Source organism: Biomphalaria glabrata, chromosome 1 (genome assembly GCF_947242115.1).
Source record: "Biomphalaria glabrata chromosome 1, xgBioGlab47.1, whole genome shotgun sequence".
Classification (NCBI taxonomy): Eukaryota; Metazoa; Mollusca; class Gastropoda; family Planorbidae; genus Biomphalaria; species Biomphalaria glabrata.
This window is the reverse complement of record NC_074711.1, coordinates 65830415-65846694: the sequence shown is the minus strand read 5'-3', so window position 1 is coordinate 65846694 and position 16280 is coordinate 65830415. Positions and strand designations below refer to the sequence as shown.

Below are 16280 nucleotides of genomic sequence, written 5' to 3'. Positions count from 1 at the left end.
CCTGAATAGATGTTCCAAAAACTTTTGGCCACCTTGTAAATTAGTCCCTCTAAAAAATAATCAAAGTGTTCGCTAAATACTCAGAATATGCAATGTGTTCGAAATCGAAGTTTGGGTACACGTTACTTGTCTGTACTAAATATTAGATCTAAATCTCTGAGTTTATGAAAGCCGAAAGTAATACGTTATGCAATAAATAATCATGAATCATATACATACATATAGATCTATAAATATAGTTTAGATTTAATATATCTAGAGATATAGAATAATAGATCGCTCTATAGTAAATATTGGATATTTAATTTTTTAAATTTGATATATAGTCTAGTCTAGACTATAAATATTTGTGACTCCGCGCACTTACATGGACCTGGCATAAAGCTAGATTGCTAGATGTAATCTAATGTTCATGTTCTACTTGTCCCAGTGGGGCTACTAGACTAGACTTAGCTCTAGACTCTAGATCTAAGATCTAGATTTAGCTAGATTAGGACATATGATATTGATAGAGCTTAGATCTAGATTGGAGTCCTAGATTAGTAGATAGATGTAGACTAGAGTCAAAGATGTTGACTGTACTGTTCTAAATCAAGACTACAATCTAGACTTAGTAACTTAGAGTAGACATCTATATTATTCTAGACCTATATTATATAATATATAGACAGGTCTAATATATGATATTCAATTTCAATAATAGTATATCTTATAATCTATTCTTATTATTAATAATAATAAGTCTAGTAGATCTAAACTCTAGACCTAGACTAGAGTATTCTAGATCTAGTAGATTTATATTTTATATTATTATTAACCTAGATTTAGAATCTAGATCTAGATCTATATTAAGTATATATAATTAAATATAATAAATTATAATTATAACTATACTGAGTATACCGTACTACTAATATATAGTACTATATTTCTATAGTGTCACTATATAGTCTATAGGGTCTAGTCTATATATATTAATATTAATATATATAGATCTATATATATATAATAATTATATATATATTTTATAAATTTAAAGCTTCAATTATAAGTATATATCTAGATTGACTAGAATAAATTATATTCTAGAATCTAGATCTATATAGTATATATTATAATTATAGTAGATTCTTATATTAGGCACACCATATTCGGGAACTAGGTCTAATTTTTATTTTATTTTTTTATTTGGTGACGGTTTAAACTTACAAAAATACTGAAAGCAGATTCTTATTCTGCAACTAAAGGACCAAAAAAATAGCTGTGTTTCTTTGAATGACCACTCATAGTCAAGATTTTATTTTAAAATTAATTAGGTCACTTCATCATGAAGTGCATGCCGCAGCATGCTCCTATAATAAACGCAGTTTTTGTGCTTTCTCCTTTAGCGCACATTGAGCACCGTTAAGAAACACCACTATGTTATTGCTAATAAATTATATCTGTGTTAATTAAAAATTATTTAGATTGTATTAAAAGAAGTAGATTCACTTCTGCAATATGTATTTATAGTATATTGCCAATCTCTCTCTCTCTATATATAATATATATATTATATTATATAAGATAAGATATATATATATATATATCGTTTATAGTTTATTTTTTTATATATGCCTACCTATATAATCTATGTCTATGTGTAGAAACAGACGCCTACCTATATAATCTATGTCTATGTGTAGAAACAGACAGAAATAAATCTTCTATATAAATTATAGATCTATAAATTAATTATTATAATTTAATAAACATGATATTTTCAACTAGGCTACATGTATTCTCTGTCTCTTTCTTTTAATTCCCATCCAAGGACCCTCTTCTTTTCATAATTTGGATGTTCGTTTTGCTACACCTTAACATCCCCTCCCTCCCATAGATGCTTTTCTTTGTATTTTCATTACTCTCTCCCCTTTCCCTCCACTGCCTGTATGATAGGTTGTGACACTACACGTTTAGTGTATACCTCTCCTCACCACCAGCGCTTGCCTGGCGTGATCACCTGCAGTGGGCATGGTCTCTGGCTTCAAATTAGCAGCCTGCACTTTTTCTTTCATTCATAAATTATATATTCTAGATATCTCGATCTAGGTCACATTTATCGTTTATTCATTTATTAATCCCAATAATATTTCTTCTTACGATTTTGCCTTGTGCACTATAGGAGAATGTGTTAAATTGATTATTATCGTTGAAACACCTCCTTTTTTAATTTTATTTAACAGCTAACAGTATGAATGTGATTGGAATGTCTTTCTAAAGATGTTTGGAAGCTTATTTTGATATATCCACCAGCCTACGATCAAACAGGCTAATAATATAGCCTTCATCCCTTATATGGGTATGAATTGCTCGGGGAGGTTAAAACAATAGCTTTACATACATGGTTACCGAGAATCTAAAAAACTGCCATCTGCTTTGGAAAAGCGGAACAAAAATACAGGAACTTATCTAAAATTGGACATGCACTGTCCCGAAACGTCGTTTTTAGCTCCAAACATAAAAACAAATTAATTATAAACAAAAAAAGCGACGCGTTTCTTAAAGGAGAATTCGATGAGCTGTGCCTTATATAAGAAGCTACTATATATATATATATAGATCTATTTAATATTAAATATAATATAGAATAATAGATAGATAATAGATCTGGAGTCCAGACTAATGAATATAGTCTCTATACTAGACTCTATACTCTATATTCAATAGGTATGGAATAGTGACTCTATAGTCTGTATAGTTCTGTAGATAGGACTAACCTGTGACTAAGTCGTCTTAGTCACTAGTCTATTAATAGGTAACAGACATAGAATAGTATACATATTACTTTTTAGTATGATGATCTAGATCTGTAATCAGTTACTATCTAGTTTACTAGAAGTAGAAATTCTCAGATTCTATGTCTATAATATATATTCTAGTACTACTAGTACATTTCTAATCTAGATCTAGAGTCTCTAGATATAATGATGATATAATGAGAGAGATGTAATTTGTTATTTTATTAATTAGATCTATAGTGAATTGATATTTGTAAAAAAAAGATCAACAAAATAAAGTTTACATTATCGACTAAACATAACATAAAATTATTAAAATTGCTGCTAGTGAAACAACAAATTCTTACTACCTTAGCCTGCCTTAGGTACATTGTAAGTGCTAAAAGACTCTTTTATCTTATTAAAAAGAGAATGCAAGCGCTCTGGCAAATCACCATAAAATCAGAACATGACCGAAAACCAATTATTCTGCAGGTTCTTTGATATGTTGATCTTTAAAATTAAATTTGAAGACTGTTTGATATCTTATTTATATTACTTCATATATATACAATTACATATATATATTCAAAGTAGATAATTTAAAAAAAGAAAAACATGATACTTTTAAAAAAAAAAAAAGACAATACTAATACCCCCTTTTATACAACTAACAGAGCAATAATTTTTCTCTTATTAGCTAATGAATATTAGATTTTTAAAAAATTGAGCATTTTTTACCAAAAAAAAACTTAGTTAAGGGAATGTATACATTTATCTTATCTTATATAATACAGACGTTACTTAAAAAAAGAAGATGATTACGTCATACGCGTCATGCATTTACTAGACTTTATAATATTTTAATGATAATAATAATTATAGCTTTTATATAGCGCTACTTTCATGCTCAGAGCGCTTTGGTCCAATCTCATTTGTGGACCAGTGGGGGGGAGGGGTATCTAGGAGTTGGTTTTCCGTGCTGCCTTTAGGCGCTCAGTAAACGCAACTCTGCCCGAGTCAGGTGTCGAACCTCGAGCCCCCTTCTGGGTAGCCAAGACAAGCCAAGTTCATGCGCACTTAGCCTCTTGACCATGCTTCCCACGATGATATAGAAAATGTTCTTAAGCATACAAAAATTTTAAAATTCTTTAATGAATAGACCCTACATAGGAAATATCAGAAGACTGTTCCAAGTTAAAGAATTTCTAGTTCTCTAGTCAAATTAAAATTATTTTCTTTTTATACTTTGAAAAATTATAACAGTCAAACAAGAGTATTCCCAGTGTAGCTAATAAGCTAGTAATTTTTTAAAAATGATATGCATCAACATTCCAATTTCTAGGAAAATTGTTAGAACCATTTTCAAGATTAGCATCCACCCACCCTTTGCCTAGGTTCCATGACTTGAATAGAGGTATTGTAAAAATGACAGGATTGCAGCCTGCTAAATTACACTTTACAGAGATGTTAAGCTTCATTCTTGCCTTGTGTGATTTTATTTTTATTGAATTAACATACAAGAGCTATTACAAATTAGAGAAGTTATGGGGGAATAAAAGGGAAGATAATGTAAAGTATTCAACTAGTGAAGTCCTAAAAATATTATTAAGCATTTTTGTATGATTTCAAACAAAATATATAGAGTCATGTAATACACACATATTTATCAATATATCTAGCTTTCTCACTTTCTTTCCTATATATATATTCATAGCATAGATTTGAAATTTAAACCTTGTTAGATAACCATGTCCTTTTTGCTGTGATGCTATGTTCCCTTAAGCAAACATTTAAGAAAATGAATGATAATTATTGTAACATAAATTTGCATATATTCAAATGAGACTCTGGGGTGCTGTATATATCATAATGTCCAATCTTAAGTTCTTTGCTCATTTGTGTGACTTCTCATGCATATTTGTAAAGTTCAATGATTAACATGTATTTACTTTTTTATAATTTTAAAAAATTTCTGAATTGTAAAACTTTTATTCTTTTCTTTTTTGTTCACCATTTCTAGAATTTTTACTTCAATCTCAAGTAACATGGATCAAATTTAAAATAAGACTTACAATTACAAAATGGACTTCCATTCCGTTGGCAGTGATTCAAAAAGTTTAGAAGATGACAAAGGTTCAATTAGTAATTCAGGCTCAAGCAATAACATTTGCAATGGGCACAGAAATGGAAGCCCAGATTCTTTTTTTGACTTAACTGGTCAATTAAGTGAGTATTTTATGTAAGGCTATTATAGGTAAAGGAATTATAATAATTATTTGCTTGAAGACTTGTATTTAATAAAAAAAAAATATGTTGTGATTGTGTGACTTGGCTACCCTCAAAGTTAAGTTGTGTTTGCTGAGCAACTAAAGGCAACATGGTGACCTTCTCCAAGATGTAACAGGTGTAGGAAGAGATTGGACCATAACACATTGAGCATTGTATAGGATGAAAGATGCACTGTACAAAAGCAATTTAAAAAAAAAACAACTATGTAAGCAAGAAATAAATAATGATAATATGGAATCATAGAATGTTTTTCTAAATATAATTGTTGTGTCTAAATACTGTTTCAAAATATTTAATTTTAAGCCTTCCTTCTCTCTATTCCCCTCACATGTAATAAAAGTCATTTCATGATTCAGGAAGTCCAGTTTGGTTCTGTTCATTATTAATGCTATAGTTTAAGTCAAAATCAGACATAAAAAATGTCTAAAAAACCATAAATAGGGCTGCAACCATTTCTTTACAAGCTATTTTGTATTATTACGCTTCAAAAAATTTTTACTATCTCTTAACTAGATCATTTTAATTTTTATAAAAACACCTTCTTGTTCTTAAATTTCATGTTAATCAAATCATGTTGTTGTTTTTTTAAATATAGAGATGCCTCTATTTGGCATGGACATTGGAGGGACACTTACAAAGCTTGTATACTATGAGCCTACCAATTTTGATGAGTTTGACCTAAAAGAGCGTGAAACATTGCAAACCATTCATAAATATTTAATTGGAAATACAGCTTATGGAAAAACAGGAATTCGTGATGTTCATCTTGAAATGGGGAATCAAACTATATGTGGTCGCAATGGGAAAATTCACTTCATCAGGTTTCCAACTGCTCAGATGTCTGCTTTTATTGATTTGGCTAGAGGGAAAAACTTTTCAGGGCTGGCTAGTGGAATCTGTGCAACAGGAGGTGGGGCTTACATGTTTGAGGAAATATTTAAAAAAGTAAGATATATTTTGTTTTTGATTTGACAATTTCATCACTTTCTTTAACCCTAGGTTTGAGTTGTGATGGTTTGAGCAAACAAATGTTTCTACCTCTCCCTTCCATAAGCTGTCCCCATTGTGCATCAAGGGTCAGGCTGGTCCATTCCTTCACTATTCCAACATATCTTTAAAAAATGTATATTGATCTATTCAAAATAATGATCTTTTCAGATCTTTTCTAATTCTTTTGTCTGATGATATATGTTATTATGTATGTGCATATAGTAGGCATATTAATTTAAAAACTTTGAGGGCATGATTTTATGAGACCTTAAGAAACTGTTGCACCTATTTTGAACAAATGAAGCTTATGGTGAAATCATTTTTTTCAATAGCTATTTTGGTTTTTGAAGGTGATGGGGTTAGCAATTATAATTTAATTACAAATCTTATTTACAATTTAAAAAATAATAATTCAATTTTGTTTTTGTTTTTTTCCAGACAGTGAATCTCACATTACACAAATATGATGAGTTAGAATGTCTACTCAAGGGAATCCATTATATAGACAGGCACAATCCTTCCGAATGCTACTACTTCAGCAACCCCAGAGATACTGGGTGCAGTGAAAAGCTACCATTTGACTTTCATAACCCTTACCCTTATTTAGTTGTGAACATTGGTTCTGGTGTTAGTATATTGTCTGTCCGATCTAAGACTGATTACAGTAGAGTTTCTGGTACCAGGTAATATATTTTTATTTGTATGTGTAACAGTTTTAGATAATTAGGACAGAAGGCAATAAAAAAAAAGTTATTAAGATAGATTTACACTTCAACAATGTAAATAACTGATTAATATTGATATCCTATAAAATTATTTTCCTTGTTAGTAAAGTCCTCACTGTTCTTCAATATCATTGACACAATGGAATGTTATAAAATAGTGCTGTTGTTTTTTTGTCCTGCAATAATGTCATTTTCATTTTAATTGTCAAAGATTTGTGTTTTCACTTCTCATCTTGAAGAAATTGCGAATTGTTTTAGAACCTAGAAAATCGCAATATAATGATGATAGTGATTACAACACAGTGCAAATTTTGTATGATATATGGATGACTGTGTGAGAGAGGAATGGGAGAGGTCTTCAGTTAATCACAAGACATATTCAGCCAGACTAGGCCATTTGATGCCTTTCATTTTTATTTCATGTCATGCACACATACAAAAATGCAATTCTAGAAATTAATCAATAGCACAACAGCAGCATTCTGATGGTTGACCTTAGGCTTATTGTGGGGGGAGGGAGGAGAAGGCATGCAGTGCACCAAAAATAGTCTGTTTTATTCTGGTTATTACAATGTAACTGCCTTCAATTTTTTTTCCAATAAGGATAAAGTTGTTTTTAAAAAATCAATAGAATTCAAATTAAACTGAACTTTGATTTTGACTTGTACAAATTTGAATTATCTGGATTCCTTTATGTAGGTTTTGTTTCCTTTATTCAATAATATAACCATTTTAATTGATTTTAACAGATTTTCTGATCATTTTCCAGTTTAGGTGGTGGAACATTCCTAGGACTTTGTTGTCTTTTAACAAATTGTGAAACTTTTGAAGAGGCAATTGAATTGGCTTCTAAAGGTGACAGCACAAATATTGATAAGCTTGTGAAAGATATCTATGGTGGGGACTACGACAAATTTGGACTTAAAGGAGAAACTGTTGCTTGCAGGTACCTTTTTTTTTTTTTTTTGCCATGAATTGTTTTGAACACAAAATTTGTGCATGATTTTACTTTATTAATTTACTTTTAAATTATTGTATATATTTATTTACTTGCATAATTAACTTGCTTTGCCAGGTGGTGTAATTCTGTATCAATGTGAGTTCACCGCAACTTAATCGGTAGACAAAGAATACCCTAGAAGCTTTTATAAGTTCCCCTTTTAGACCTGTGATCTATAGGGCAGATGATGTAAAGATCATCTATTTCTGTGGCCAACTGTTTAACAAGGGTGTCATGTGACCAGCTCAATGACCAACCGCCTTTATTTTCCCCAACTAATGTCAGCTACCCATTAGAGCTAGGTGGACTCAGAGGTGGCCAAAGATCTCAAAATTAAAAATCCCAGGATTCGAACTTGGTAACCCCCATTTTGGAAGCCAATTGCTTTACCGCTCAGCCACTGTGCTTCCTCTTTTAAATATGATAAATAAGGTTAAATTCAGCACAATGCAAAATGTCATCTTGACAGTTGTGCCTATTCCATATTTCTGTAACTTGTTTACAATCTTCTGAAGCTGTTGCGCCATCAGTTTCTGTTATATACGCCACTATTTTGGTTGAAGATTTTGTTCAAATAAATGGAGACTAATGTATAATACAAAATTTAAAAAAAAATTAATTAAAAAGGAATATCTAAAAAGAAATGTAAAAATAATGCTTAATTAATTAATTATCAAAGCTAGATTGATTTGTTTTACATCTAACCATAAATTATTAGAAAAATGCGTGTTAAGGATAAAGAAAAATTATTAAAGAAAGAATCTGATTGATGGGAACAGTTTAATATAACAGTTCAACACAAGTTTATTCTATCATAATCAGTTCAACACAATTTTATACTATCATGCTGTATCAATAACATCAAGAGAAGAAAAAATGAAGACTTAGAAATATTTTAGCGTTTTAAGTCCCATTTTAGGAATATTTTATTAACCCAATAGCTCCTACTGCAGTACCTCATGTCTTTTAAGGTGAAGTCTTACAGCCGAATAATGTGTTGGGACGCTAGCACCAGTTTTTAAAACTTTCATATAAGAAGAGCTCATCATGTCTCGTTTAGAATATGAATGAGAAACAACACCACCCCCACCCCCACCCCCTCCCCCAAGGAATACATGAATTTTTGAAGCTTAAAGTTTTATTTTTATTTGTTAGTATTTGATCTTAAATTTGTATTATTAGTTCAAAATTATTATTTTTTAAAAATTATTTTTTCTTCAGAGTTATCCCTCTTTGCTTAGGGTATGTTAAGGATTTTTTAAAACAGAAATAGGAGCTACTGGGTTAATTTTAAGAAAAAAAACATTATGCAGTATATAAAACCATAGAAAATTTCAAATACAGATCTATAGGAAATTTGTCTCAAAGCTACCTTACTTTATTTACTCTATAGTTATATTAAAAGAAAATGAGCTTGCAGTCTCTTTAGATAAATGATTCATACATTTTTTTAGATATTGGAAAGAACATGATTTGAAAGTAGAATATATTGTCTGTGTTTCTTAGTTTTGGTCAAATGATGAGTCAAGACAAAAGAAAGAGTGCTAAAAGAGAGGACTTGGCTAGAGCAACACTTGTGACCTTGACCAATAATATAGGCTCTATAGCAAGGATGTGTGCCAAAACTGAGGTGATGATTTTTCCATCATTCATTATTAAATCTTGTGTACTATATTCTACTATTGAACTCCTGTTGTTGTTGTTTTTTTTTTCTCCTCAGAAAATAGAAAGAGTAGTTTTTGTTGGTAATTTTTTAAGAGTCAATGAAATTTCCATGAAGCTCTTAGCATATGCAATGGATTATTGGTCTAATGGTTCTTTAAAAGCTCTATTTTTACAACATGAGGTAATATTTATTTTAAAAATATACATTAGATTTTGTTTAACTTTAACAACTTAAGGATCTTAAAACTTCTTTCCTAAGTTAATTAATTATTCTGTGTTCATATTAAAATAAAAATAAAAAACTTTTTAGTTGTAGAAGACACAGGTTGTACTTAAACTGGGAAATGCTATCTCTTTTGCATTCATAGTAGCATAGGTTACTCACATTGAAATTGTATGAATTAACTCCATTATTATTATTATTATAGCTTTTATATAGCGCTACTTTCATGCTTATAGAGCGCTTTTGGTCCAATATCATTTGTGGACGGGGGGGGGGGGGGGGGGGGGTATCTCGGAGTTGGTTTTCCGTGCTACCTTTAGGCGCTCAGTAACACAACTCTGCCCGAGTCGGGTGTTGAACCTCGAGCCTCCTTCTAGGTAGCCAAGACAAGTTCAAGCACACTTGGCCTCTTGGCCACGCTTCCCATTATAACTATCATATCTCAATGATACATCAAAGTTGCCTTTTTTTGGGCAGGGGAATCGTTATGGTGTCATCAGTTTAAAACATATGTTGCCAGCAAAGAGACAGTTTTGATGTCAAGTATCTTTAAGAGTTGGGTGAACTAATTACAACTTACAACACAAACTAAAACCTCCACAGATATTCCAATTGAAACCCTTGATGCTTCTGTACCAAGCTTTTATCAACAATAATTGATAGGGTTGATTTCTACCTTATAATTGATCACATTAATTAGATTTACTGTTTTTAGAATTGCAAGCAAGCTTTAATTGCTTTTAAGAAATTCATTTCAAATCATTTCTTTGCTTAATTTTTTTTTTGTCAGGGTTACTTTGGTGCTATGGGATGTCTGCTAGAATATCTTCAATTAAACAGTGGATTGATCTAGTTGTTTCCATCCATGTTACAATGACCAAACTTCCATTTTTATATGAATGTTTGTTAGACAATTTACAATAAATACTTAAAATATTTCAATATTGTATGGTTATTAGATTTATGTGCTGCTGAATCTTATTTTTTTTATAATTAGCAGTAATTATGTTATCCTGAGATGTATGCCTTTTCAAGGGTTTTTCATGCTAGTTAGTCACTTATCTAGCAAATCAAAGTAAAAAATAACAACATTGTTTCATGGTAAAATTACTAAAAAAAAATTTATAATGTGTTTTCATAACTCATTAACTTAAAAATTGAAGTGTTATCAATGGTTTAAGGTTAAGAAACAAAAAAATATTTTGAGGGGCCAATTAGCATTTGTCATTTTTGTTAATTCTAGATATAAAATTTCTTAGTGATTTAATTGAATCCTGTTACTGTTATAGATCTTAAACATGTTTTTGTTTTTTTTTTATAATAAATATGAATAAACGAGGTCAAACTGTATTTACTGGATGAGAAAGGTAATTATTTGACATCTCATATTTTATCTCAATGCATTAAAACTTTTTTTTTATTTCCACTTTTATATGAGTAGAGCACACTTATTAAGCAGAAGTTTTTTGTGTAGTGTTGTAATAACATTACATTAGAATTCATTTTGTGTGAAAATAATTTAATTATTTAACTTGTTAAGTTTCTAATTGAAACCTTATAAAAATTATTAGACCTGGTAAAGAGTAGATAATAACATTGCCATGGCCTTTGCTTTATGTGGATATATTGTGAACAACATAATGATCAACCACTTTTACTTTCAGGTGTGAGAAATCTATTCTGAATTTGGTGAAGTTGAATGTGCTGTATAATTCTTAGTTAAATATTCACTAAACACAAAGGATCTATGGCAAACTAGCTATTTGCTAAAGCTAGTTTATTAGATTATATTCTATCTTCTCTAATACATAATGAAGATGTTTGGCACAGTTATTGTCTTACATACAAAGGAGCAGTGCTTTTTTTGTGACAGTACCTTTTTCAATGTGGGGAAAAAACTATTACTTTTCTTGTATTTTAACGTTTATTATTCATTTATTAGTAGATAAAAGTTAGGCAATCCATCACTGAGTACTGGCTCCTATTTTTTTTACAAAAAAAAGCTATGCTAAGGAGTAATTTAAAAAAATAAAAGCTGGGAAATATTCATGTTAGTCCTCATCTTAGCACAAAGATAAATTCTCCTAAGACTCAGTGTACGTTATCTTACCTTTTCGTAAATGGCAGCTTTATTGATGTTACTACCTGTACATAACAACAACTCATTAAAGCCTGGTATTTAATCTTTGAAGTCATTAGCCATATGATGTTATTTTTATATCACAGTCTTCAGTCTCATGGTTTCATTGATAGGTCCTTTTTCACTTTTTGATTTGTAAAGTATTCCTTGATATGAGACCTTTTGGGTACTTACCATAAGACAAACTTTTTGATTCAAACATTTATGTAACAATGGTTATTTACAATTATTTGCTATGCAAATGAGCACACATTGTTAATGAGTATTACAGTATTTTGTTGTTAATATGTTGCCCATTTGCAATATGTAATACTATTTCTGGGAAATATTTAATTGTCCAAAAACATTTATTTCTTTTGATAGATTTTAAAATAATAAATTTGTGTTACTTTTTCACAAATCACAAGAGTTAATTTTCATGAAATCAGATAATTTATTAAACAGAGTTTAAATTTTTTTTACTAGCACTTTTGTGGTGACAGCCTACAAAAATGGTGCTAAATTCTAAAGGATGAAATCTTGATTTTAATGTTTTGTTTTCAAGCAATGTCTGTCAATAATTATTTGTAAATGATTAAAACAAATTTACAGCCATGTAATCATTTCAAACATAAACAGTGTTGAAAGTACTTGGTTAGGTTACTTAATAAATATGTAATAAAAAAAGGGGGTCTAGTATATCTGTAACAATTAATTTTGTGAAATTTCAGACGTTATCTAAGATATTGTTCATTAAACATACAAACATACAAAATATTAAGAAGTCTTTATATGTATTTATACTTCTTATAGCTCAAAATGTACTGTAAAAAAAACCCCACTAAATTATCGAACAAATACATCTTCAGAAACCCTTTCTCCAGTTGCATTATATTTGCTGGAAATGAGATTTTGCCACCAACACTTAGTGGAGCATCAAACAATCTGTTTTTGATACTGTTTTTATTTTTTAAGATTCTTTCATTTATTTATTTTTTATTTTTGGTCATTATTGCAATAAAAAAAAAGCCAAGCATTAATAAAGTGTTTTTCCAAATCAATTTGGATTGTATTTTTTCCTTTAAAAGAAAATTGCTAATTTTAACAAAATATTCGTGTTTTTTTTTTAAGTTGTCCCTGGATATTATTTTTTGCAGCACACTTCAAGTACCACAGTTTTATGTGTAGATAAATCCCCACTAGAATAAAAAGCTTTTTGTTTTCTTAACATGTTTAGGCAAGACTTAAAATTATAAGAAGCCAGTTCTGTGATTACTTGAATAGAAAAAAAAATAATTTTTGAACTTCTTATGACCTGTACTACCTATGCCAGAAAGCTGTTATGGCTTATATTTTTATTTATTTATTTTTAAATTTACATTTAAATATTTTAAAAGCAGTATTTGAAATATTCAGTAAACCATTTTTAATGCACAAATATTTGCATCCTCAAGCAAAATTATTTTATTGAATAAATGTGGGTTAAAAAGATGAAGTGTCTTCTTTTTAAATGTAAGTGTGTGTATTGAATTAATTTCTTTCTATCTTAAGGATTTTTTCTAAATTATTAATATTATATTATTATTGAGCTCTAAGTAAGACACCTGAAAATTCTTTATAGCTCCAATGCAATGTGCATTTATAGAATCTGTGTGCATATGCTGAAATAGACAATATGGTCTTTATTTATTAGCTATTATATAAGCCAATTATCTTAGTGACTTGAATTGTAAAGATGGAATATATTGTAATTCTCTCTGTAGAATAATTGCTCTCATGGTTGTTTATTTTAGGATTGCAAATGTTTTGTTTTTTTAATAGTGCTGGTGCAAAGAATGTTTAGAATGTGATGCTTATTTTTATGTATCACTGAATTGAGTGTGTAATTTATACTAGTGTTTTGTGCTTCTGTGTGTGCATGAAGTTTGGACCACATTAAATTTTTTTATATTAGTTACGAGTTTAACTGATTGTACAATCAAAATATTTTGCTATGCTAACAATTTTATTCTTGAACTATTTCAACTCATCATTCCTTTGAAGTTTATATATTTAATAAATACAATGTAAGACTTGCACACTTGTGGATAATGGCTCTAACATTATCCACAAGTGTGCATCTGTATGCTACATAGTTTTTTCACATAAGGGCCTAAGCCTAAATGCATTTTTTTTTTTTTACAAATTTTGGAAGTCCAGTTTTTTTTTTTGTTTTTGTTTTTACAAAGGTTATATCAACTCACTCTGTCTGCCTGTCTGGTACTAATTGTGTAAACATTATTTCTCTCATTTCCCATTTTCGGATGAAGTTGAAATTTGCACAATTATTCATTGTCCCTAACAGAACATGAATCAATCAAAAAATTAACCAATTCATCAATTATTTTGTGCTTATTTATTGATTTTGTTTGATATTCAAAATGGAAATAACTCTTACACTATTGAGATATATGACTGTAAATATCCAGTTCTTTCCCTCCTCCCTAGATAAATAAAAGTATTTTTATATTTTGCTTGTTTTTACTTATGAAAAATGTTGATGGTTTACTGTTTAATTTCAAAGAGGGGATGGAATTGTGTCATTTTTTTTCTTGTATCACCACAAAATTTATAAGCAATAAAATTTGTATTTAATTGAAAATTGCTTGTGAGTGATTTTATGCAATATAAGAAGTTCCCTTTAAGACCTAGACATCTATGGACACTTGAAGTTAATTTTTGTGGTCAGCACAGGGACATATTGATTTTGATTCTTCAACAAATGTTTGATACTTAGATTGTGCTCACCTATGGATATAAATGTATACCTTTAATTTGGCAGCTCAAATGTTTCATCTAGAATACAAATCTAAGCTTTGTGAGATAGTTTTCTGGATGTATGGGGAAAATGATAGGTTGATTTCCACATGTGTTCCCTATTCATTAAAGAGTTTAATCAATGAATGTTAAGGAACATTTTGCGCATCATCTTCTAAGTCTAGATCTATAGGCCTGTCACAAGAATATAAATATTATTAAGTCTAGTAGATTAATTCAATCGCTTAAGGAGGATTTTTCTCAGTGGTGGGGTAAATATATATTTTTTTTTACATTTAATATTCATTTGTAATTAAGAGAAAAATAATCACTATGTCTTTTTTTTTTTTAAATATTTTTTTATTTTTATTTTCTTGTTTTTTCATCCAATCATTTCGACATAGTAGCTAATTGTGATCAGAAATATGTAGTTAATGTTTCAATGGTAGTCTAGAACTTTAGTTGTTTGATTCAAATTGCCAGCAATCTTTAGACTAATTTCTTGTCATATCTTATTAAAACTCAGCTTTGGTGAAATGTGTTTAGGCCTATATACTCAACTCTCTTTAACTGGAGAAAGATATTTCTGTTGTCACTATCTCACACAGACAATGACATGTCTCAATTTTCTCCCCTCCTGTTGTACCTTCTGTTGACGTCTTTTGCGTGACCAAAATTTGATCCACTTTGAGGCATCTTGCTTAGCACCACTATGATTTTACGAGAATGTAGCCTGTAACAAAACAAATGATCAATATGTAACGTGCCTTAAATGTTTCTCAGTGTTCACCCGTGACGCCCATTTCCGTTGTGGATTAAGAGCTGTAGACGCCAGAATAATGCCTTACTGTAGCTCACAATGCAGGAAAACACTTGACAACGGGTTATGCTTCTGACCCGCTGAAGGAGTTTCAGTGCTCCTCCAGACGTCCTAGCTCTAGCTAGTTCATAAGGGGGGGGGGGGGGGGGGGGTTAGACGCTAACGGACATTTTGTATTGGAGTGCACACATAAAAATTTGAGAAATATTGAAATCTGAAATACTAATTCGGAAAAAAAAAAAAAAAAAAAAAAAAGATAAAAATATCCTTTAAAAAAACCATAACTGATTATCTAAGGGAAAGAACTCACATTTACAACTATATATCTCACTAATGTATATGCTATTTCCCTTATTAAATATCAAAAAAATTATTAACAATTGACTAATCGGTTAATATTGTAATTGATAAATGCCTTTTTAGGTAAAATAAATAACTTGATCCTTGAATGGGTGTGGGAGAAATAACGTGTTCAACTATCTAAGGGTACGGAACGCTACATAAATATCCATGTCTGTGAATACTGAATGATTAATTTCCAATAATTCGACAAATTGGTATTTTTTAAAAATATGATTTATGCCTCGTTTATGCCAGTGAATAATTGTGTTAAGTTTTAACTTGATCCGAGAATGGATGTGGGAGAAATACCAGCCAGAGTGAATTGATATAAGCTTTGTAAAAAAAAAATGTGATTGGAGTTTAATTCCTTTTTTTTTTTTAAATTTTTTATTTTTTTGGAGGGGATCAAAAGGGGCTGTCGCATTATGCAACAAATATCCCTGTTTGTGTATTATGCATTGAAAACTGAGCGCATGCATGCATGGTTTTACGTAATGTAGCCTACATGTAGGCCCCCATTGTAATTCTACATGTAAAAAAAACATTTTT

General features: G+C 30.0%; 1 protein-coding gene across 11 annotated transcripts in view; it reads left to right on the top strand.

Moving 5' to 3' along the window:
• Positions 1-14414, top strand: part of LOC106075007 (pantothenate kinase 3-like) — a 38897-nt gene extending 24483 nt beyond the window's left edge. For 2 of the 11 annotated variants that reach the window (XM_056008728.1, XM_056008709.1), the window contains exons 2-8: positions 4783-4988; positions 5647-5996; positions 6480-6724; positions 7536-7712; positions 9273-9396; positions 9487-9612; positions 10445-14414. In XM_056008728.1, the coding sequence (XP_055864703.1) occupies positions 4844-4988; positions 5647-5996; positions 6480-6724; positions 7536-7712; positions 9273-9396; positions 9487-9612; positions 10445-10507 (1230 nt within the window). In that variant the 5' untranslated portion in view covers positions 4783-4843 and the 3' untranslated portion in view covers positions 10508-14414. The other 9 variants (XM_056008745.1, XM_056008722.1, XM_056008696.1 and 6 more) reach the window with 9 other exon arrangements.
• The last annotated feature ends 1866 nt before the right edge of the window (positions 14415-16280 follow it).